Genomic DNA, 25528 nt, shown 5'->3' on the forward strand with positions numbered 1-25528 from the left:
CAATATAAGAAGAAAAAAAGAAACAACAGCTCATATTGCAACAAAGTACATATGGGGAATATTGAAAAATAATAATTATAAATTGCATGCATAAATAACATGGCATTTATTTAGTGCCAGCAACAAATTCCCATAATCATCATATTCGTAAGTGCAAACGTTTCACATTTCATTTTGACCTCAAACACAGCGCACATCTTCCCAGACAGATTTGATATTTGTCTTGTTGTTTGTTTTGCTTTTGTTTTAATCTCATTAACTGCAACCTCAAGTCGAGTCGAACGCGTTCACGTGTATTAATCCTCACAATGAAGTCATGCATAGCTCATGTGCTTTTCAGTGTTTATATTGTGGATTTACATGATTTACATATATGAATATTAAATACCTTTTTAATAGACACTCGTTTAATTTTAGCAGAATTATCAATGTTTGAGGGTAGCTATGATTGCTACGGAAAATTATGCAAATTTAAAATAGATTACTTGTTTTAAAGCATTTAATCAAGAAAAGTCCGCCGATATTCGAAAGCCAATAAAATCATATTTTAGTTTATCCCTTTAGATTCCGAGTAAAATGTCGTATGTCGAAATTACCAAATTTTAAATATTTCTAACAAGCGGCTGATTACTTTATGAAAATTCGATAAAGTAACGAAATCATATTCTGATAGCGCCATACTATAATCTACATCGCTGTAATGGCAAAAAAATTATATTTCCTATATTATATTGCTCATGATATAACCTCAATAATGATTACAAGTAATCCACAAGCAGCTGTCATTATCACTCAAAGACAATAACAACTGTAGCCAGTTCAGTTCAGTTTTATTCGTATCAGCTCTTTCAATTCCCTAATTTCAAAGTAGTCAAGTAATAATTAATTGAACTAAATATCGTTACTTAATTTATTATTTAGTAATCATTACTTAAATTACTTAAAAGTTCTACAACTAATAACAAATTATTATTTTAAAACTATTCAAGTATATACTAATAGATTATTAGATACAGTTATAATTAAATTTTATAATTAATATTACCAGCACTGTATTTAAATACATTCGTAATCATTACAATTACTAATTATTTTTGTGGAATTTCAAATTCTTGACTAATTTAATGATAATCGGATAATTGAGACTTCAAAATTACAAATAATGTAATCATTACAATTAATATTCATTACTTGTAATGCTTTCAAAGGCTTGCATAAATTTTATTTCAACCATTCAAGGACTTCAGGTTGACTTTTTTGCTATTGTTATAATATTTAAATATGATTACGGCATTTTTGCACGCTTTCAATACTCCAACGTCAAAGTAATCACGCAATAATTTATGCAACTTGAAGAATCGCAAAGATTTTTTTGCATATCTTATACTTTTATCGCACTTGGCAGCTGCAGCGCTTTTAAAGCTTTCGAAAAAATATAGAATATTATAATTTATGGGGTGTAAAACGTAATAATGCTTACACGTAAACACAGACGTAAGTGCTGCGAAGGTGTCAGTAAATGAACGTCAATGACGAAGCGCTGTGACAGCCGACAGGCTATAGGGCGCAATCGAAGAGGAAAGCGATTACCGCAGATGAGCATTTTTACAACTTCAGTGCTTTATGTACTTAAATACATAAATATATGTACATATGTATATTATATGCAAATGGATAAAAGAATATGCGAAAGTCGACTGTCAATGCCACATAAATGTAATAAATAGCTACAAATAGGTGTTGGCAAGATGACATTTATGTAAATATATACATATGTGTATATACTTCACTGCAAATATTAAATCGATATGGACAGACATATATTTATGAGTATATTAAAATATGAAAACCCTTTGCCATTGAAGATGTCTGCATTTATTATTTGTTTGTTGTTTTGTTGTTGTTTGGCTGCATTCACCAAAGGAATCATATAAATGTCTGTGCGGTCGAATGAGTCAACGCACTTCAGCTTGTTCTTATTAAATAAGAATTTCCTTTGGAACTAAACTATTTTTATCACAGAGATATTGAGTTACAAAACCATTACTTTTTTTGTTATAATTACTAATAGAGTAAGAGTCTTTAAGAGTGAAACAAATATTATAATTTAAATCAAAGGAGTAATCAAGAAAAATAAAAAGTAATGGAACTTTTAATTTAAAATTTTCGGTATTTGTGATAACTTAATGCATTACAATTTCACTTTTTTGATTAATTCTAATTATGAATATTTTTTCTTATTAAGACTATAGAACTCAGATTGTTTCTTTACAGTAAAAAAGAGAAATAAATTAATTATCAAAGTAATCGAAATTATTCCAAGAGTAATTCAATTACTTTTTTAAATTTTTGAATTATTATTATTATTGTTTGGGCTACTTATTAATAAATACAAGTCATTCGTCCAAAATTATTAAAATAATTATGAAATAATCATAACAATTACAAAACCGAAGTAATCATTACCAATCATAAGATCGATGAAGGAGCTCTTTTTAGGTTTGTTATTAAATGGAGCGACTTTTATAAAAGTAAAAATATATATTATATATATATTTTAAGACAGTAAAAAATATAACGTTTTATATTCTTTGGTATAAGATAAGATAATTAATTATATTATCAATATGTATAGCATAACCTTACTAATGAATATTTTCTTTAATTTCTCATTGCAGTTTACAAAAGTGTCATACAAATTCTATCAGTTTTAAATTAATAATATTTACTTGAAAACAACACAAACAAAAAATAAACAAAATGGGCGAACGTCGTGGTACAAAAGCTTTGGAATTATGGTGCAGACGCATGACCGATGGTTATCCAGGTGTCAAAATCGATAATATGACAACATCGTGGCGAGATGGTTTGGCATTTTGCGCTATGATACATCACTTCCGCCCAGATTTAATGTAAGTTTTCCTATGATATTTCAATTTTATTGCAAAAAATTATTTTACTCGATTGAAAATAAAATAATTTCACCAGACATTTCTTATAAAAAAATTTTAGTCTCAAGTTTGAACTGTATTTTATGAGTGCCATAAAAATGAAAGCCATTTTATTAAAATAAAATAAAATTATGCTAATGATTTTAAAATCAAATGATCTTTTTTGAATACTGTTTTCATATTATTTTCAGATTCATAACATGTATAGCATCTATAGAAATAGTTAGGAAAACTTTTTCTAAATTTTCTAAATTAATTAGAATAATAATAAGCCATGACAGCGGCATAATGCCAACAGGCAAACTAAGTCGGCAATTATTGTAGAATTAGCTGTAGAATGGAAAATATATTATACTCAAATATGAAAGCAAAATGGTAATCGATAAAAAAATAAATATATGCCAAACCCGGTAGGAAATTAAAGTTAGCTTATGCCTTAGTAAGCTTTAGTATACAAATTTTTAAGCATTTACGTGAAAGCTCCGTGGAAATTTTTAACATGAAAGCTCCGATTAATTTGTAAGAAAGCTTCGATGTAACTTTTTTGCGATAGATTCAGTGAAAGCTCTGATGAAAATTTTATGTGAAAGTTTCGGTGAAAGCTTTTTTGCAAAAGTTTCAATGAAATGTTTTGTATGAAAGCTTCTGTTAAAGTTTTGTGTAAAATCTGAGTTTTTTCAAATTTTTTTTATCATTTTCTATTGAAATTTAAAAAAAAAGAATATTTATTAATATTAATTAGACAACTTATTTAAATGGGAAAGCTTCAGTGAAAGCTTCTACGGAAACTTTCATGTGAAAGCTTCGGCGAAAGCTTTTTTGGAAAAGTTTCGATGAAAAGTTTTCTATGAATGCTTCTATGAAAGTTTTGTGTGAAAGCTGCAATGAAAACTTTAATGTGAAAGCTTCGGTGAAAGCTTCCATGAAAGCTTTTTACAAAAACTTTAATTTTTTTTTTTTTGGAAATTTAACAAATAATAGAAGTTATATTATTAGAAAGGTATTTCAATGGAAAACTTCAAATAATCTTTTCTGCTTTTGAAATCATTTTAATTGAAATATAAATGTAATTGATCTAACATCTCTACAGGGTACATTTTTTTTGCTATTAGCATAAATGTAAACTCTAAGCGCATAAACCTACTTCCAGTTGGGACAAAATTTTGACCGACAAAGGTCAAAGAACCTCTCTCTGCTACAAGCAGACACAGTACACATGTGTATGTATGTGTGTACGCATGTAAATATGTAATCACGCAACAATCGAGCTGACAAGCACGCAATGCATACAAAATTAGTAGTTAGAAAGGCTATTGTAATAAAAACGTCTATATATACAGATGTTTTACTTATTTTTGTAAAAAGTAATGTTGTTGTTTTTGTATTTGTATAGCTGCGTTTAACCGTTTGACAGCTTTTAATAGCCAGGTAGTAGTTTTAGAAGTTTTAGTCATTTAATTCCACTATTTATGCAGCCATACAAACAGACACATGTGTCTATGTATGTATGTATTTTCTTGTGTGATTTGACGGCAAACAGTCGGTAGACGAGTTGCCGGCAGCAACACCAAACAATAATAATTATAATAACAACACTGTTACCGGTTTTTATGACAAATTTGGCTTACATCGCCGCTTTATAGCGGCATTTTCCGTTTGACATAAAAGAACAACAAAAACGCACACATCCAAATAATAAAACAGTTTTGTTTAGATTTGTAGATGCCGCACGATGTTTGGTTGGATGTGAGAAGACAAATTAAAAGCTCGAGGTAACAACATTGTCAAAGCTGGTTTTTCTCTAGGTCACATTCTAATTTTTATTGAAAAATTAAGCAACGCTTAAAGCACTGCCATTGTTTTGCCAATTTAAAAGGAACATTTATTCATTTTCATGCAAATAATAATAATAATGATGACAAAAACAATTATAAGTTGAAATACTAAAAGCTAAAAATAAAAGCAATTTTTTTTAATATAGTAATAAAACAAACTGTTTCCAGCTATCCACTAGACAAAATATAATAATTTGCAAAATAAAGTTGTTTTAAATTTTGTAAAATTATAATTGGAGAGACTCAAGCTTTTCAAGAATTGGTATCCAGCTCAACGAGTACTCATATTTCGATTCCTGAAAGTACGCATTTTCTCTAAAAATATTGCAAATATAGAGAAAAAATATTGAAAAATAGAGAATTGTCCAACACATTGAGCACTAGTTTAACCTTTCAATAGCTCAACAATATTTAAAAGAACAAGAAAGAACTCAGAGTTTTATCCAATGCAGTAGTCCGAGTTTGCGATGAAAAAAACTCAAGAGAAATATAAGTTTTTTTATTTGTCAAAGTTAGAAGTAGCAAATCGAACAAACAACTGGTATAAATTCATTAAACTGGTATAATCAAAGGGAGATTGAAATTGTCTTCAATTTAAGTTTGTCTCAAATTGAAGAGAGTGGCTAATCGACAAAAACTGGTATAAATTTATTATACTGGTATAATGGAAGGGAAATTAAAGTTATACTAAATTTAGGTATAGAAAAAACTTGTATTAAGGCATTAGACTGATGAAATTAAACATAGACTGAAGTTGCATTCAAATTTGTCAAATTTCTGATAGTAAAAAATCGGAAAAATATCTGGTATAATTTCATAAAACTGGAAGAATCAAAGTGAGATAGAAGTTGTCTTCAATATATGAAATGATAGAGAGTTGTGAATCGAACAACGAACTGGTATAAATTAGATAAACTGTCAAATCGAGTGGAGATGTGAAATTTATACAATGTCAGATCTATAAATGTAGCAAAACCGAAAATCGAATTCTGAAAATTTCTGATAGAATTAAGATAGTAATCGCTATTCTTTAGATATATCTATTTCGCTAGCTCAGGTATATGATGTTTCTAATAATCCGCCTCAGATTCCATACAGAAAATTACAATTTCCAAAAAATTATGGGACTTTCACTATTTCTCCTTTTTTTCATATTCTCTAGAATACTTCTACGCTAGGAGGCATATCTGTTGGTATTAAATTCCTTAAATATTTGTGGAACTAATAAAGTTATTTTAAATTTATAGTTAATCTCAAATATAATATAAAAAGTGTCACTTTCTTGACTTCGTGCTCTGTTTATGGGTCTTGAGCTGACAGTTTTAATATAAATATAAGGGCAATAAAATTTTTTTCGGAAGAAATTTTCAACTTATTTAGTGAGAATATTGACTTCAGATACTTGTCTGAAGCTCCTCTGTATCTATATTAGATATTTTTCATACAAAGCAATCTTTCTAAGTGCTTTAACAATTTTTATACTCATATCTATATATGTATGTATGTATGTCACTATGTCTAACTGACAAATTACATGTTGAATTATTCTATTTCACCATTTATACTGCAATTAAAAATAATTTGTCTTTGTTCGCATTATGCGCCATTATCCGACATCAGTATGTACTATGTACCTCGCTTATTTTAGTTACGAATATTGTTTTAACTACAATTTGCTGTTTGTTGTACTCATATATAGTCATTACAAACGCGTGGCTTTGTGGCATTTATTTCCATTTTCATTTCCATTCATTCGTACGAACACCTTGTAATACTCAGTTGTTGTTGTAGCTGCGTGCACTAAAAGCGACGTTACTATTTCGGGCGTCTCACACTCAGACCTTACTCGAGCGCTATTATTGTATTTCACTTATGATTTCCGGTTTCCTGTAATTATAATGCACTAACAGCAGAACAACAACAACAATGAAACAAATGAAAAAAGAATAAAAATAATACAAAATTAAAGGCGTAGCTTGAATTTGAGGGGGAAATTAATCATTTCGAGTGTTGTTGGTGGTGAGGAGCGCGCGGTGCGAAGAGAATCGCATACTGCATAAACTCTAATGAGCCAGCCAAATAGTTTATAATATGTATTTTATTGTTGTTTTACTTGCTTTGTTTTAAACAGTTAATGCACTACAACAACAAACAAAGATCTCAAATAAATAAAAAATAAATTTATTAGACGCATATCCATTTGCGGCAACAACCACTCCAGTTGTTGACTGGCTGCGCGGGCTACTAATGGTTAGACAGCTGAATTTATACATAATTCGAAATCAAGATCTAGAAAAAATAGCAACAGCAAAAAAACGTCTAACAGCCTTGCCAAGGTCTTTTAGCTTGACTGGAGATATGTATGTATGTTTGTATAACTCAGTCTGCCCCGCTGATCTCTGACATTTTTGATTTAGCTGCGGTAATTCTAGCTGTTGCCAATATTTCGTTATTGAACTCACATTTTTCATTTGATTAATCAAAAGTTGTTCGACCAGCTGCAACAGCAACGCTTTTCGGTCACTTTTGGTGCTGTTTTAGAATTTGTGGTCAGCCGTTTAGGCGCTCAGCTGGCAGCTGCACAAATTTCGTCGGCTAAACGATTGCTGTGCGTGCCGCAGGTGTCGATACATTTTTTCCTCGCATAAATTTAATTTGTAGCACTTTTCATGCATGTCAATTGAAATTAATTGCAAAAATTTTAGAAAAAATTCCAAAAAAATTCAAAGAAACTGTGTCTGCCCGAAATACGAGCAGAGAATTGATCTACATAATACGGAATTAGTGCAGAGCTAACTCATTAAGTGACGGCACTGGTTTGCGATTAATCCCAATGTAATGTTTTCTAATATCGCTTTTAACAATGACCAACGAAGTGCTAATTATCTCTCAGAAGAAGTCTGTAATGGCTTCTTAACTAGTTCTATGTGGCCTAGTGACTTGCACAGAATAGTAAACATGGAATATACATTATCTAACCACTTGAGTTGAGTTTAGACCTGTTTTAGAAAACTCAATTCAAATTCAAATCGTTAAAGAATCTGGCAGCATTAAAATTTTAAATTAAATATATTAGTTTTTGGGAGAGACGAGAAAATCCATTCCAGATCCACGGAACACAAAAAACTAGTTTATACTAGCCTCTATACCAAAATCACCATTGAGTCATATTTGGTCGAACCAAAGAGTCTATAGAAATTTTTTTTTATTCATTTTATCCCTCCACAAATACTTTAAAAATGTCTTAACAGCTACTAGTTTACAATAAGCCGACTGCACGAATTCGATTTTTGACTCCCTTTGGTGATTCCCATTGAAAATCAAAGTGAACACCAACAATTATCGGACCATTGATGAGCTCTTGACAATTATCTGAAACGAAATCGTCACCATACCGCCAGAAGTAAGTAGGATAGTAAGGTAGACTCTAGCGCTATTTTTTCTTAAACATCAACTGACCCACTAAGCATCCATTTGCCACCAGTTCTGGTACAGTCTCGAATTCTATCGCATGAAACTTGCGCTTTGCCTGGTTGTTGATAATTTTTAGCAGAATATTACAGACATATGTACGTCTGTTTGAATAATTTATGCAAATTTATTTGAGGCAATTATATTTCGCTCATAATTAACTGCGAACTGTGACACCCACTTCTAAAGCGGTGAAAACATTTATTTTCAACGTCCAAGCCACTTATTTTCTAATTCGAAAATTATTTTGAAGAACAAATTTTTTTGCGGTTTTGCCAAAGCAACTGCTAATGACATTTCTGTATTAAATTATGCATAATTAGTTGGTTGACAAATAAAAAAATAAATAAATTAGTACATTGTATGACAACATTCTTGAAAGAAATGATGTCACCGAAAAGTACCGAATTTGCTATTTGTTTCAGGAATACAGATGATTTAGCAAAATTATAAATTTGTTGTTATTAAATGGGTATTTCTGAAGTTTTTAAAAATAGGAATATATATACTAAAATAAACATGTTAGCGTTGTATAGAATTGTCGAAATCGGATTATAACTTTTCAAGGCCCCGGATATCTACATGAAGGACTCAATGCCTAAGGGTAGATTTTCACCAAAAATATCAGCAAATCTTTCAGATATTTTAATTTTATTCAGAGGAAATTTTTTTCTCCTAATTGTGTGTCTCTGTTCCAAAATTTATTAAAATCGGGCCGTAACACCTCCTGCCTCCCATATACCTAAGTATAAGGTTTTTAAAAATACGATGGGCTTAATCGCTTATAAATCGGTAATCTTGGATATAATGTATGTTGGTGGTGAAAATTAGTGAAATCAGTTCAGGTTTTACCTCAGCCCTCATATACTCTGTATAGTGATTTTCGTTATTCTATTGGACTTTAAGCTGAATATGTGAATCAAATTGTGTATTAAATTAATACATTTTATTATTATTATTCGGTTACACCCGAACTTAGCTCTTCCTTACTTGTTATTAATGATTAATATTATTATTTTATTTCTTTTAATCCCCAGTGAATTTGACAAACTCAACAAATCCGATGTGTATTACAATAATGAATTGGCCTTCACCACCGCGGAGAAATATTTGGGAATCCCTGCCTTATTGGATGCTGTCGATATGGCCACCTATGAAGTACCAGACAGATTATCGATACTCACTTATCTATCACAATTCTATCAAGTATTTGCAGCACAAGGTAAGTGCAACTCTAGACTACATACTATATCTATAAATAAGTACTTGGCTAGGAATCTGCTAGGAACTATACAGTTGAACTCAATTTATAATTTGAAATTATATTTTTTCTAAGAAATTATTATAATAAAATAATTAATTTATGGCGTGACCACCTGAACTGATATATAAAATATTAAAAAATAAAAAAAAAAATATTGAGAGATTTGAATTATGTTATATAACCAATGAACCGAAGACAACACAAGTCTTTAATAATATAAATTTTCCTAAACTGAAAAGAAAAGTGTTAAATTTGAGGTTATGCCTCAAGGCAAACATAATAACAAAGCGGCACAAACCAATTGAAAGATGTAGAGCAAATTTATTTGTCGAATTAATGAGGAGCCACTATAATTTATAGCAAAAGTACTAATTTACAATTTAAAAATTTAAATAATCATATATTTAAGTCTGTTGTAATTATACACTAAAAATCATCTCTAAGTTGTTGCAAAGCTAACACATAATTAAACTTGAAAATCAACTAGCAATTGAGGCATTTGCCTTTGTACATTTTAGTGGCGTTTAATTTTAAAAGTGAGGAGATTTTCAAATACATACGGACATATTTATATACAACGATATATAGCAGTATTTAGCTCTAAAATCCCTTTCGTTAGTTCAACTCTACTTTACTTGGCAATCTTGCCTATTATCTTTAAAAAATAATGCATTATTTCCGCTTTATGCTAAAGTACCGTTATTCACAAATAATAGATTGGAGACGCCACAAAGCAGCAGTTGGAACACACTATTTTTAAACGATTATTTTTTGATATTTTTTATTTTTTTTTCAATTTTTTTTTAAACTTTTTAAATACTTTTTCGTTGATTTTTATACCCTCACAACATGCGGCACAGAGTATAATAGGTTTTTTATTATATTTTTTTTATTTTTTTCTTGCGCTAAATTGAAATTGTCGGTTGGCTGAAAGGGTAACGCTTGAGTACCCCACCGCGTCCATTTATCAGCGGCGCTTTCCACTAAAAACACACGCTCGATTTGTACTACCAACGAATGAGTGCAGAAAATGCAACAAAAAACAACAACAAATGCAACGCTGAGTGCTGCATAAAAGCGCCGAAGCGGGGGGAGAGTGTGGGCAAATTTTTATTATGATTTTGTGCTAATCTACTTTTATAGGCAAGGCAGAGAGTTTGTTAGCTTCTTTATGGCTGTTATTGTTGTTTTTGTGGTTTTGTTGTTGTCTTTAAAATGTGGTTGTTGTTATCATTCCTTTTGTTGTTGTTATTGTTATTGTTATTATTGGCACGGTAAATTGTTGGCGGCGTTGTTTCGACTAGTGCAAGCAATTAACAATTTACAGTTGCAGTCAGTTACGCTGCCTGCGCATGCGCTGAAGCGTTTGATTAATTTTGTTCCTATGAAGTTGGTTGTGCTTTTGTTTTTGTCATAACAAAACTTGCTTTGTGGAGCTACTGCTTTTGCCCCGAAAGGCTGTTTGGCGAAGCGACAAGCGGAAAGCGTTACGCTGACAATTGGGGGCATTGCATGGTTAGTGGGGTAATGTGAGGCGTTTTTTTTAATTGAACAGTGAAGGGGATACGCTGCATTAATATGTACAAATGTATGTATGTTTGGGGAGAATTTTAATCGCTGGAAGCACGCACGCTTGTTTTCTTAAAAAGCAATTTATATAAACAAAATATATTTTTTTTTCTAAAAAAGATGTTATGTGTAAAAAGCCAATTTCAATAGATAATAAAAAGATTTTCTATAAAAAATCTTAAAATAAGTTCTTACACAAAAATTAATTTTCTTTAGCCACAGCCACACAAACAAGTTTTGGTTTTGACCTGGTGGTCTTCCTATGTGTGCCCTATGGCATTTAATTCTATCAGATCAAGGTTTAGATATAACCCCAAAAAACCAATATGGTGAACAGCTTATGTAAAAATTCATCGTATTTGCTTGAAACTGGTTACCCGGGGGTACTGGGTACTTTGGGGTTTCGGATTATGAATCCGGTGTCGCTTTTTTTAAATTCAAAAAGGCGAGTCCAATATGGCGGACATATTTTATAATATATTCATATTGGTCCGCCATTTTGAATATCTGATCTGAATTTTTCTTCAATTTGAGATAAGATCTACACCTGAATAGTATTGATATAAGTGAAGGTTAAATTTCAAAACCAAATTTGAAAATTGTCACTAAAATCTTGAAAGAAAGTCAAGTCAAAACTTTTCTAAAGCAAATAATTATTAAACATCTAAAAAATCTGGCGACTCTGGTTATTATAGACCGATTTTCAAAAGATATAAAACAACCACTGAACTTTATTAAAATTATAATACAAATTAAAATGAAATGAAAATGTCTGGCAACACTGCTTTTTAGAAACCATTATTGGAACCAATTGCATTTTAAAAGGTTAAAGCATAGTTAATTGTACCCAAGTTGTGGGTGTTTCAAGAAATGATTTAAATAATATTTTTTAAACTCTCTAACAAAAAGTAACTTTATTAGATCGTAGAAAACATTTTCTGAACACAATTTTTTTTTTTCATTTTTTACTACGAACTGTCTTCCTAATACATACATATATAAATGGCATAATAATCATATTTCATGGTTAAAATTTCCACTCGAAAAACTTTGGGTTCATACCCTCTTTTATGAACTCCAACCAAAATTATTGTGCAATATTTCACAATTACCGTTAATAAGCGAATTTTCCACACACACGCCTCGACGGGAGGGAGACTAACAGCAATAAAGCTGCCAAGAGAGTTGTGTAATGAAAGGGACAGACGTCAGAAAATTTTGTAGACGCACCAAATTTTCATTGCATAAAATGAACATACACACTCCCATACTTACAAACATATTTATATAAAAATATATACAGGCAAACCAATGGAAAGGTATTTGTGAGTGACAACTTAGTGCCAAGGAGAACTCATTAGCGCCACCGCATCCTCAGCGTCTGTATTGCAACACTCCCCACACAATGCCACCAGCTGAGTGCAACAACAGCAACAATAAGTTGGAGCTACGTCTGTATGTGTGGAAAATATTGCATTTGCCGTCAGATACCCAGTTGGCGTTACAGTAGCGAAAATTGCCGCTAAGCAAACGGCACTGTGGGAACAACGTTATTACGGCGATTATGCAATCGCAATACCCAACAACAACAACAACAAATCGTAAACTAATACAATGTAGCAGAAAAAGTAAGCGCAGAAGATGATCAACAGCAGTTGAAAGAGCAAGCAGCTCACATCTGAATACATACACACATACAGAGATAGACAGACAGACACACAAGAGGGGAAATACTAAAAGGTTGGCACTTTTGACAGTTGCAACTGGTTGCAATAAGATTTTCCAGCTGCGCGCACACGGCAGCGCTTTTTTTTCAAACTCCAACTGCTTACAAATGTGCAATGGTTGCTGTTGTTATTATTAACACTACTACGGCGTTGTTGTTGTTGCTGCTGTTGTTTCTGCAACCAACGCTAATAAATAAAGAAGCTAAATATAAAGACAACAACAATACCGTCGCGTTAATGGGGACGCGCTCCGTGCTTTGTGCGCCGCTCAGTTGAAGATGACACACTTTTGATTCGGCGGCTGTGCAACACACACACACATACATAAAACAACAATATTGAAATGTTGCTTGTTTGTAAAATTATTTTGTTTTTTATTTATTTCTTATTTTATTGCCTCGCGCGTTCAACAATCGTTGGTCGCTTCGCTGAGCGTCTCTCACTCACTCGCAGCAACAACAACTGATTTTGGCATTTAACAATTGATTAAACGCGCCTTTTGATATATCACGATTCCGTTTGACTTCTGACTACTCGCGTAGCGTACTGTTTGCGGCACACTTGCGACATATAGGAGATGTTGCAACATTTGCACCCTGGCTTCTTGTTGTGAACGTTACAGCTGTTTGTCAGCGACATTTTGTTGTTGTTATTGTTCTTTTATGATTATGCAATACGATTGCCTACTTACGCGAAGAACGAAGATGACACACCGTGCGAGCGTAACTGGAGAGGTCAATCGGATTTTTCTAGTGATATTTCAAAATTACCTAGGTTCTTCTTTTCCTACTTCTCATTTGATATTTGAAGACGGGTGTACTATCTATATAACAGCTATAATTTTTAACATTCCTCTCTCCGATCGATGAAATCCTTCCCACACTCTCTCCTTCGCTTAATCGAAGTTTATTCTACATTCTCACACAACTGTTGAGATATTTACATATAAAAAGAGAGAGTATTTTAACTTGAGGTCTGGTCGACTAAGATCTCATCGATCTATATGAGAAACAACCCTCTATCCTAGCATAAATCTTACGTCCTATCCCTAGAATTGAGGGACATACGTTTCAAAGTATAGATGTTTAATTGAATTAAACCGCTTTATCTTTCTTGCAATCCCTTTTTGCGAACCGGTATGTTTTTGTCTTCAGAAAGTTGAACATTTTGACCAATATGATCTCTTCGAAGGTGCCGCTTGGGAGCAACCCAACATGAGATAGAGAGTTAGACATAGTATTTTAACTTGAGGTCTGGCCGACTAATATCTAATCGATCTATATGAAGAACAACCCTGTATCCTAGCCTAAATCTTACATCCAATCTCCAGAATTGAGTAACAAAGTATGGATGTTTAATTGAAATTGAAGCGCTTTATCACTCTCACAGTCCTTTTGTTGAGAACCGGTATGTTTTTGTCTTCAGAAAGTTGAACATTTTGAACAATATGATCTCTTCGAAGGTGTCGCTTGGCTGCAACGCAACATGAGATAGAGAGTTAGACAGAGTATTTTAACTTGAGGTTTGACCGGACATTATTTATTATCATGAAGAGATATTCGTTCGAATTCCTTCCCACCAGTTTATGTGAAAAATCCCGACAGAGAGTCTGATTCAAAAGACGATATTATTCGACTTTACAGATACTTTTAGGAATGACCTCAGAATCGGCCTAACAGATTTGCATAATGTAGTGTATCCAATAAAGTCGTCAATCACTCCGGATGCTGTGTGGGAACGGTCGTCTGAATATCGAAAAAAACGTTTAACCTTTTATATGCGAGAATACCGAAAAAATAACAGTACAATGGGATGTGAGAAGTTCTTATGTTGTAAAACTTTTACTTATTAGTCTAAAATGGATTCATATCAAATAATGAATAAGACATTTAAACGTTGCTCAGAGTATACCTTGATACACTCGACTTTTCGATGAAATTTATTTTACTCTAAAGCTATTAAAACAATCTTTCGACTTGGAAGCGATAAGAGCAGGGCATTTAAGGCTCTTCTTCGGATAAATACACATATTTCGAATTAATTAATTACTTAGTGGAACAACAACTAAGAACAAAGTGCAGGAAATCTGATTAGAGAGTGGCGAATCGAACAAACATGAGGCATTTTAAAAAGAAGGCTAAAAAAGAAAAAAAGTATACCATTTTATTGAGGTATCCTCGTCCTTTTAATTGAAATCAACTAAAACTGTATTTGTTGAATATTTTGACAAGAGAGCAGAGCTCAACTACAAGCAGTGAAGTGGCCAATCGAACAGCATAAAAAAAGATTGTTACCATTAAATATATAAGAGCTGAATTTACACTTATGAGTCACAATCTTCCAACATATTTTCTACCCCCATTTACCCTCCTTGTAGTGCAATAATTTATTTTTATTTGTCAAAAGCAATTACACTTTCATCGCACGGTCGTCGACCGGTGTTAGAAATGTCTACCATACAACAATAACAAAATATTATAGTAAAACAACACCAAAAACTCCACATAAATATTTAAAAAGTGAGCGTTAGGCGCTATCCTCCGAACGCCACAGTTGTCTGTCGTGTTGCCATAATACTTATTTATATAAAAGCGTGGCAAGGCGACGCGATTGTATGACAGAAGTTACAATTTTACTTTCACTTCTCGCTCGCCTATAATAATAGTACTCGTAGTAACCGATTTGCAATTGTTGCAAGATTTCGTAGTTCGCTTTTTACTTCGCTCGCTGGCTTCCTTCTCCGTTTTTCGTACAGCGGTAGATTGTTGCAAGCAGATAAATTACAACTGAAATTCTTGCCGATTGTGTAAGATCACGGCACGATTATTGGCAGCTTTTGGCAAGGCTATTCATAAAGTCAGCGCGCAGCCAATGAACTTTAGCTATCTCACTCACTCTCTCGTGCGCTTTCTCTGTCGCTGTTTTGGAAGTAGTACTTAGTTTATGGCAGGCGCTTACAATCGGTCGCATAATAATGCACGATAGCGATAGTGGAGAAACGTGAGTGGAAGTTTGTTGTTGATTATAAGTGGGAATATTTAATCGATTTCGATTTCCTTTAAATTTGGTGTGGAATGCAAGATTTATTGATTTTGCGAAAGTAAATTACGAGAGAGAAAATATGACACAATGCGATGAGGCGGCGATAGTTAAGATATGAGTTATGCACTACATTGTTTACCTGAACACACATATTTTCTTTTTTGTAGCGAATTTTCGGAATGCGATTATAGTAATGACTGGACTTCAGCTGATGAATAAGCTGATAAGGAAAGTAATTTCACGAGCTTAATTTGGAAATCAATGGCTCATAAAATTTATTTCAAAAATAGCTTTTTTATGAAATCAATGAGAATAAGGGCAGGGTGCCACGAACTGCTTACATTAAATATGGTTTACGTAGCCAGTACTAACACGAAGGAGGGTGATAAAAACAAAGCTTAAATTTCTTTGAAAGCTCCATCTACAACAATTTCAGAACAGAGAGAGAGTTCCGAATGAAACTTAGAGGACTCCGTACAAACGTATACGTAGGATTAATGCTGGGATTTGACCAGATAGACTTCTGCAACTCACCGGCTCAAATGTAGCCAGTTTCTAGCTCACGAATGGGAGAACCAGCCTAGCCGAAATTATTTACATCAGCTACAACTGCTGAACACTACTCTACTTAATATAGAGATATTTTTCATCCGTTAGTGTAAGAGCATCATTTGCCTCATGAATTATGTAGAAGTCCACATAAGTGAGGAAAATTTTTGATGGCCATTCACCTGGGAGTGGTCAGAAACGATTCTTCTCCACATGGTTTAAGCAGCTCATGACTTCCGGTTTTAGTATTCTCTGGGTAGCCAACAGACAATCGTTTGGAAGCGAGCTAATGTGAGAAGGCGAAGTCCGCTTCTGCGGTTGTGTGCGACACTTAAAAACGAATCCCCCAATGAAAAATCGGTTAAAGCCTCGGATGAGGAAAACCTATTCTCCATTGGAAAGATCAGGTGGAGAGCGACCTGGTTTCACTTGGGATTTCCAAATGGCGCCGAATTGAGAGAAAAAGAGAAGAATGTCGCGCTATTATCGAATAACGGTTCCTACCCCAACTACACACATACATACAGATAAAAAAACTCGTATTATATCATGGGTCACAGGATTCTGCTTTTCTTAGTTAAATCACAGTGCTTCTTGATTACAATTTTAACTCGCAGAGGGTTTTTGGAGAAAATGGTAATGTAAAAAATAAATGTAGAGAACTGTTCATCCTAAAGTTCGAAATGATTAAAATCGTACGAAAATCATGTCCATCATCAGTATACTTGAAAGCACTACTGAATGGTAAATATTCTGAAATAATTGGTAGAAAAATATTATTTTTCATTTCATTGACCTTGGATCTACATTTTTTTGATCATTTTATTTGTAGATCTGACCAGAAAATTTAAACTATATAGATAAAATTAAGGAAATTATGATTTAGTCTCCCACAAAACACATCCTTCTAGCTTCATAGTTAATGAGTAAGGGTATTGGTCATTACCATCGAGTAGTAAAAATAATATTCTCTCAATGAAAGATCAATTATTTTCATTTTCTAACACATATTCAAACAAGAATTCCATTTCATAAAATATTTTATTTTTATACCGATTTCTTAAGATTTCAACGCTTTTGATTTTTGCCTCATATTGCTGCAACAATTGTGTTGCAAGCTTGTTATCGGCTTTTCAGCAATAAATCTACGTGTCAATTTCTAAATTTATGGATACAGGATTTGATTTATTGGCACGCTTTATTTTGCAATTTTTTACCGCAAGCAGACACTCAAATTTTTACAACAAACACATATGCAAATTTATACTTATGAAATGAAAATATGTTGCAGACTCATGCTTAATTGCAAGCTTATCTTCTAGTTGATAAAAAAATGAAGAAAAGAATGAAGAAAATATTAAAATTTGCAAAAAGCATATTAACTGGTCACAATATGTGATTTTTGAATAAAAATTATCTAAATTTGATAGCTGTTAAATTATAAAATGCCGTTAATGACGAACTGAGAGGTGTGTCTGGAGGATTTAATATAAAAATTGTAGTGCAAAAGTCAGTTCTTGATCGTGATATGCAATTCACTTTTGATTTCAGCGCTCCATATGAAGAACAACCCTGTCTCCGAGCATAAATCTTACATCTTATCTCTAGAATTGAAGAACATACTTTCAAAATATGAATATTCCATTGAAATTGAATTACTTTATGACACTCGCAATCCCCTTACCGGGTGACAGTATGTTTTTGCCTACATAAAGTAGAACTTCACGAATAATATGATATCTCCAGAGATGTCACTTCGCTAGAACCCAAACATGCATCCATAAAACCCAACACACTTGGTACAAATAATTAATAAGACGCAATAAATGATCACTTAGTTAGCGGCAGCACAGCGCGTTTTAAAACGTGTTTGAAGGTAAATTGCCGGCAATTATTGCAAACAACAACAAAAGTTGTTAAGCGTTTTTTTTTCGCCGATTTTGGGCAAATTAAAAATCACAGCCCGGTAGGTAGACTTCCACGAATTGCAGCGCATTGCGGTCTTCCTTTTTTCGGAAGATGAAACAATAACAACAACGCCAACAACTCGCTTGGGACCTCCTTTCATTTCGCACAAGCCTGTTTTTTGCTTTGTAGACATTGTGGGCCATTTAAGCTTGTTGTGCTGCTGCCAAAAATTAAAAAAAAAAAAAAAAATTACAAAAAAACAGAAACTCTTTAAATCAGTTAAGGACCCTACTCAAATGTATCGATTGCGCTGTGGCGGCGACGGCGTTTCCTTTACCAAAATTCACGTTCTTTTTGCTTGTTTACCTTTTCTTATGTTTTCATTGTATTTATTGCGTAATTTGAGCAGAAAATTGATGCAATCATCGATGCTGCATAATGTTGCATCTCCCCGAAAAAAAAAACAAAAAAAATATTCATTGCCTTCGCTTTGTGGCGCATTTATGCTTTTGCGGCACAAATTCGGCGCGACCGCTCACATGTTTCCTGTCTCGCTTTATTTTTGTTGTTGTTTTTTTATATATTTTTTTTTTTTGTGGCTTTTACCGAACTTCGATTTTGAGTTTGCGCATAAATTTCGGGTTTTTGATCTTTTGCGCTCGCCATTACGAAGATTCAATCTGGCTCGTCTGGTCGCTTGTCGTTCGGTCCGGCCGCCACCGATGTGATTGACCTTTCGAGTCAAAGCTGCGGCTGCAAGCTACCAGTAAGCAACAATAACAAGATAAAAAATAAATAAAAATGGAAAAAAGAGGTGTGCGTAAGTTGCTTCGAAAATTTGTGATTTTTTTACGCTTTCAAATTTTGTATTCCATTAAATTTTTTTCTGCTTGAGATTTACTTATCTTTGCTGCTTTTAATTTTCGACTGTTTTTTTTTTGTTTTTGGGTACACACACCCTTTTCATATCGCTTTAGTCGCCCATTTGGTGAGTAATATTTCATCGTATTTATGTTGCTCCAGCATTCTACTGTTGTTGTTATTAATATTACTGCTGTCTGCTGCTCCCAGCTCAGAACATTTTATCTGCCTTGAATATCCACATGTGACTTGGCGTTAAAGCTGTTCACTTATCTGTCTGCAGCATTTATGTAAATGCACGCACACACACATCTTCACACAATTGCTTGAAAAACAAAAAAAAAACAGTTGCTGACATTGCCGCACGCAGCTGGAGCTTTTTTGTTTTTTCGTGCGTCTCGCAATGTTTTATAGAATTTTCTTCATGCGTGTTGTGTTCTTACCAAATTTTTCGCATTAATTCACGCATGAGAGCAAATGACAACCAGAAAAAACAACAACAAAAGTGTTGAATGTGTAGCTAAATATATAAATTATGAAACCCAAGCGCATGACATAATCAGAAAATATGTTGTTTGAATATCTTTGCCCTCAACAATTTGGCTGGCGTTGCCGCAAAGACACGCCTAATCAACACAATGTCACGCTCTGTGCAATTCTCCTCAATTCCATCAAAATGTCTTTCGCTTGCGACATTTCAAATCCAAATTCGTTCAAATTCGTTTGTTGTAATCATTATCTTAATTTCAAGTACTTTACCGTTACCAGTTTAAGCTATTATGAGCTCAAAAGAGATGTTTAAGCCCACAAGTTTTTATGCTTGTTAGTTAAAGTTTGAGCTCAGTTCTCATTTGTCATATTAGATTTTAATCTGTTGTAAACGTAATTAAGTTAAATTCACAGTTGTAATCGTATAAGTAATCACTAATTTCTCGTTCGTTGACACAAACAATAAACGCTACATTTTTATGACAAATGTCCTTAAAGATTAGGTCTACTATTGTAGACAACATCTCCCGAAACTCGATTTGAAACTTATTTACTACTGAGTTTTAACCTTTACCTCTCAAGAAATGTTTGCTATTGATGATTTATTTGGGATGTCAGCTTTTTACTATAAAGAATTAGTTAATTTTCTGATTACCTTCAAACTAGCCTGACAACTAAACGAAAGATGAGATTGTTAAGATCTAAGTACTTAACAGAATTATTGGAAGCGCATCTAATCTGGCATTATTTAATGCATTGTGAATATTGAGGCATACAAATAAAATACAGTGCGTAACCCAACAATAACAAGTATACATGAAAATACCCCAAAATAATTTTGAGCATTAGTTAAAAAAATTATGAGAGAGAGACAGAGAGTTGCAACAATAAAAACAACCGTCTAATATAAACGTATTATCTTGCAATAGACCACGGACAACCTCATCCTGAATCATCAAGATAATCATAATAACGGTCACTTCTTTCTCCTCCTATTTGTAGACGAATAGATCTTGGAGGAGGATAAGTATCAGCTTGTTCCTAGAACGGTATTAGTTAAACTTCTAACTAACTTATCCTTCTAGCATGACGAACTTGCTAAAACCTAAATTCTAACCAAAAAAACGTTCTAACAATCTGCGATCTATTAGCTAATCTGTCATTCCTTTTTGACTGAATCTGCTACATGGAAATTGATAAAAGATTGAAATAGAACGTTTCAAGGCACTCCAGATTAAACTCTCAAATCAAGGAGATGTTATAGCCTTCTAAATAAAATAAATTCATTAAAATACATAACATCAATATTTGGACCAACAATAAAAACAAGAAGTATCCACGAAAGTCTTCTTTAGAGCTTTAATTGTAAAAAATCAGACCAGATCAGAATCATAGGACCTTGTTGTTATAACAACAAAACAAAAATATTGTTATAAAAACCGTATTGGTTTAGACCAAGCAAAATTCATTCTGAACTCGTTCAGGCAGGAACGTACAGGAGGAACCATGTTCAGAGTTACAGCTATTGGTAAAGCAAGTTTGACGGAAATACATTAGTGCTCTCTAACACACAAAACTATCAAATTGAAATCAGAAATGTGAAAAATTTCGATCTCTAGAGTAACTTTATGATCACTTAACTACTCTTATTTCATAAAATTTATTATATTTTCATCAGTCTGGTAACATACTTGTTCCTTCGACTACCAAATACGTCTCCATCCATGTTCACACAAGTATAAATATACATACAAATATACACGGTGAATATACACCTCCGATATGCAAGTATCCAGTGCTTCTTCAATGACTATCCGCACATAAATAGAAGTATATTTTCTATTAACAAAACATGCAATTCACACATACATACATATGTATTTGTGTGTGTAGCTGTATGCATATGTGCATGTGGCTATTCGTGTCTAATTAAAGCAAAACTTCAACAATTACTTAAATGCTCATTTCATAAATTGTAGGTCATTGCTGTTGCTGTTATGCGACTTTAATGGCATATAAAGTCGCGTGGCTTTTACCATTATTAGACAATAACAACAACAACAGCAAAGAGAAGACAACGTATGCAAGCATATAAAAATAAAAATGCATATACATACATATATAAATGTACTTTTATACTAGCATAAGACACCACTCAACGAATCTAAGTTTTTAAACAAATATACGCATACATACATACATACAAACATCCACACAGTTGTGTAAGTGTGTAATAGGAAGTTTGTCCACTAATGTAATTGCACTGTCATTTTTCATGCATTTTTATTATGTTGTTGGCGTTGCGTTGTTATTGTAGCTTAAGCATATACATAAGTGTACGTGCTTGTGCACTAACCGTTGACTGCAAGTTTTCTAGTCCCCAAGTCTTTATATGAAATTATACACCTATATATGTACATTATTGTTGTTGTTACTGTCTAGTATGTACTCAAATGATAAGTATATGTACAAACGTCCATTTAGGGAGTTTAGAAAATAATTTATTGTTGAAAATTAACAGTCATTTTGGCTTGCAAGTGGAAGCTTTCCACCATCTGCTGCCGTATCGTTTACATGTCACAAAGAAAGTGTGATATTTTCCAACAATTATGGTTATTTGACAACTCTGCTGAAGAGAGAGACAGTAATGTAATGGAGTCTACATTGAACTGCATTAAGTTAGTATAACTAGATCACCGGTTTCTCACACCTGATACATTAAATTATTGATCAGCCTTCGTGCTGACTTGATTATTTTGCTAAGTGGTGCAAAGGCAAAGCGAAGATCACAGAGACATGCTTAATATGGAGGCGCACATATGTTATTGACGACCTTTGTTTCTTTCATTACACTATAGAGTAAAAGCAGGAAGCTATGAGGGGTCAAAATTAGATTAGATAGAACAAATAAAAGTTTTAATATTGAACACTTTATAGCATCTGTCATATAAGCTTGATCGAATTTTTTCGAACTTCGAAACCAAATTTCGATTTTGGAGAATAACTTCGAAACCTCGATTGAATAACCAGGAAAAAATAAGGTTGGTTCAATACCCAGCCAAGTGTAGTACAGTCTTATAAAATCAACTCGGTTCCAACCTGATTTAAATCAACGAGGTAATCTATCACCTTTACTATTCTGAGTCATCTTATCTTTTGGTCGACTTTTCACGCCATTCTTTACGCTCTGGTTTTGAGTTCGTTGATAATTTAGGTATTAAACCCTCTTTTGAGGTCAAATATTCTGTAAGCTAGTTATACAGATAATTTGAACTCTCTAGCTGTCGCTCGTTCTCTTTTCAACCACCTTCACAAAAGTAAGATTTTTCGCTCAATACAGACTTTGGACAAATGCCATTGGTAGAGGCTTATAAAGTCCTTTAAGTTAGGCCCGACGAAGTTTATGGGAATCTCTCTGTTTTGATCTCTCTCTTTTAATGTATATTATATAATGTTGGTTTAAAACTCGGTAGAGGAAATTTTAATACAATTATAAGAAATATTAATCAACTTTTTTCTTATAGCGAAAAGTGAACTTTTTTAAAGAGAAGCTTGGAGATTTTCTCGAATTCATCATGATTTCCAGTCTCCAATCTCCAGTTCTCTTCACTGGTTTTAACTTAGCTTCCTCAATCTACTATTCATCTTCTGGGATTTATCATTGCTATAAAGCCATCACATTTCATGCCATTTCTTCTGAGAATAAGTAGTATTCGAAAAGTGAAATTATATTCAAAGTTTCCTCTAAAACTAACAACAATAAATAATATTAAATTTTCGGATCATTTCAAACAATTTCAAGGAATTAAATATTTCCTACCGAAGTTTCACTATTAATTAGTCCACAAATAATTCGATTACCTATTTTTCACACTCGCACTTTCCTTATTACTTTCTCTGCACTTTCTGTTTTATCATTTGTTGCTTTATTGTTTTCGAAATATGAAAATTGATCGCATTAAACGCTTAGAAACTACGCTTTTCAATAACTACACTGCCGTCAACAATTCAAACTCGGTCAGTAGTATTCAAAAAAAAAATAAATATAACAAAGCAGCTTAAAATACATTCAAACAGCGTTACAGCAATTGAAACTGTCAGTGTAGCTGCACACATGTCAAATTCAATGCCTCACCACCCCACTTAACGCCAGCCACTTGTAGTTTAACGCTTACAATAAACATGAAACCTCAAATGATATTAAAGAAAAAAGTAAAAAAAAGAATAACAATAACAAAAACAAAAAGCCACCAAATGTAAAAAAAAAACGAAAATAATCAACGTCTGCACCGCACCCTATCAATAGTGGCATCAATGACGCGATCGAACTCGCCGACCACCTTGCCGCCACAATGAAGCTTTCTTCAAGTGTTATTGTTGTTGTTGTTGTTGTGGTAGTAGTGTTTCAGTATTTTTTAAGTACCCACAATTCAATCAACACAATTTCTTGTGAATGAAATTTTATTTCTCACTCTCCCACTTACACTGCTTCTTCTGCTTCTACTTCGTTTTTATTTCAAATGCTTTCAATATAACCTCAAAAGTGAAATTGATCTGTTTACTTACAGTGCAGCGCTGTATATGTGAGTATGTATGTATATGTATATGTTGAAACCATATGCACCAATTCAACTAGTTGACGATCCACTTAAGTGATCTCTTTTATGTGTAATTTTTATAATGTTGCACTACTCATGTGTGTTGTTGTTGCTTTTATTGTTGCTGCGATTATTGTTAAGTGATTTTATTTCTTTTTTGTGATTTCAAAGCACTCATCGTGCTGATGCTGCAACTTTCATATATACATTTGTAGATATATATGACTGTGTCTCTGTCATTCTCAATAGAAATGTTGCCACTTTTGCTTATTTAGCTGCTGCCCCCGCCACGCCTGCCTATCTACCTTTCGGACATTATCAATCGATTTATAGTGAATTGCACTTTTGTTGTTATTATTATTGTTGCTGCCTCATCAATGAATGCTTGCTGGTGGACAATTTCATTTTCAATGCGTTTCGATTTCTATGCAACGCCCATATTTAGACGCGCCGTAACTGATCAGCGGCAATAACGTTGTAAGTTTTCCTATGAAATATATAAACCCACATACTTACATACAAATATATATTCATATATCTGTGTACATTTTTGTTGCATTTTATTGCAATCAGCTTTCATCAGCATTAAACCACAAATAAAGTGATCGATCGGCATATTGATCAATGGGTGCGTATACTGGTCATGAAATCCATACCCACAGACACATTTTCAATTATACAGATAAATATATATACATATATTGCCTACTGATACTTGCCCCAGTTTCTGCGCCTGCGTATTTGTTAGTTTTGAAATTTTAGACGACTCACGCATTTTCATAGAAAGTACTTATGAGGCTTTCTTCTGCTAGTGACATACATACATATGTATAAATAAATAAAATTTAAGTATTTCATATTTTTATATTTTCCCAGACATCTAAATTTCTTTTGTGGCAGCATATCAGTGTCAATTTACTTTAATTTCATTATATTAAGTGGCATGTGAAAAATCATGTAGTCATGATGTGGTCAAAAATGGCTTGATAACGTCTACAACAAGTCGGTATTATGTGTAAATAGTAAATATTGGTTCCCAGAATTCGGCTTTAAACCCAATTTTGCCAAGGCAACCATTTTCGACGTAATTCGATAGATGGCGCTGATGTCGCAAATATATAAATTCCAATTTAAAGACCGACTTTATTTATATTTCTTAGGCAATAATAATTAGCTTTGAAAAAAATAGCCTTACTATATGACTAAGTATTTAAAATATCCGTATTTATAGCCTGAAATTCGTCATTTTCGAAATATCGAATTG

The 25528-nt window shown here is 33.0% G+C and overlaps 1 protein-coding gene across 3 annotated transcripts in view; it reads left to right on the plus strand.

The window, feature by feature from the left end:
• LOC105215471 (MICAL-like protein 1) overlaps nucleotides 1–25528 on the plus strand; it is an 87201-nt gene that overhangs the window by 20502 nt on the left and 41171 nt on the right. For all 3 annotated transcript variants that reach the window (XM_054231111.1, XM_054231112.1, XM_054231113.1), the window contains exons 2-3: nucleotides 2679–2912; nucleotides 9295–9479. In XM_054231111.1, coding sequence (XP_054087086.1) covers nucleotides 2761–2912; nucleotides 9295–9479 — 337 coding nt within the window. In that variant the 5' untranslated portion in view covers nucleotides 2679–2760. The remainder of the gene's footprint in view (nucleotides 1–2678; nucleotides 2913–9294; nucleotides 9480–25528) is intronic.

Source organism: Zeugodacus cucurbitae, chromosome 5 (assembly GCF_028554725.1).
Source record: "Zeugodacus cucurbitae isolate PBARC_wt_2022May chromosome 5, idZeuCucr1.2, whole genome shotgun sequence".
NCBI lineage: Eukaryota > Metazoa > Arthropoda > Insecta > Diptera > Tephritidae > Zeugodacus > Zeugodacus cucurbitae.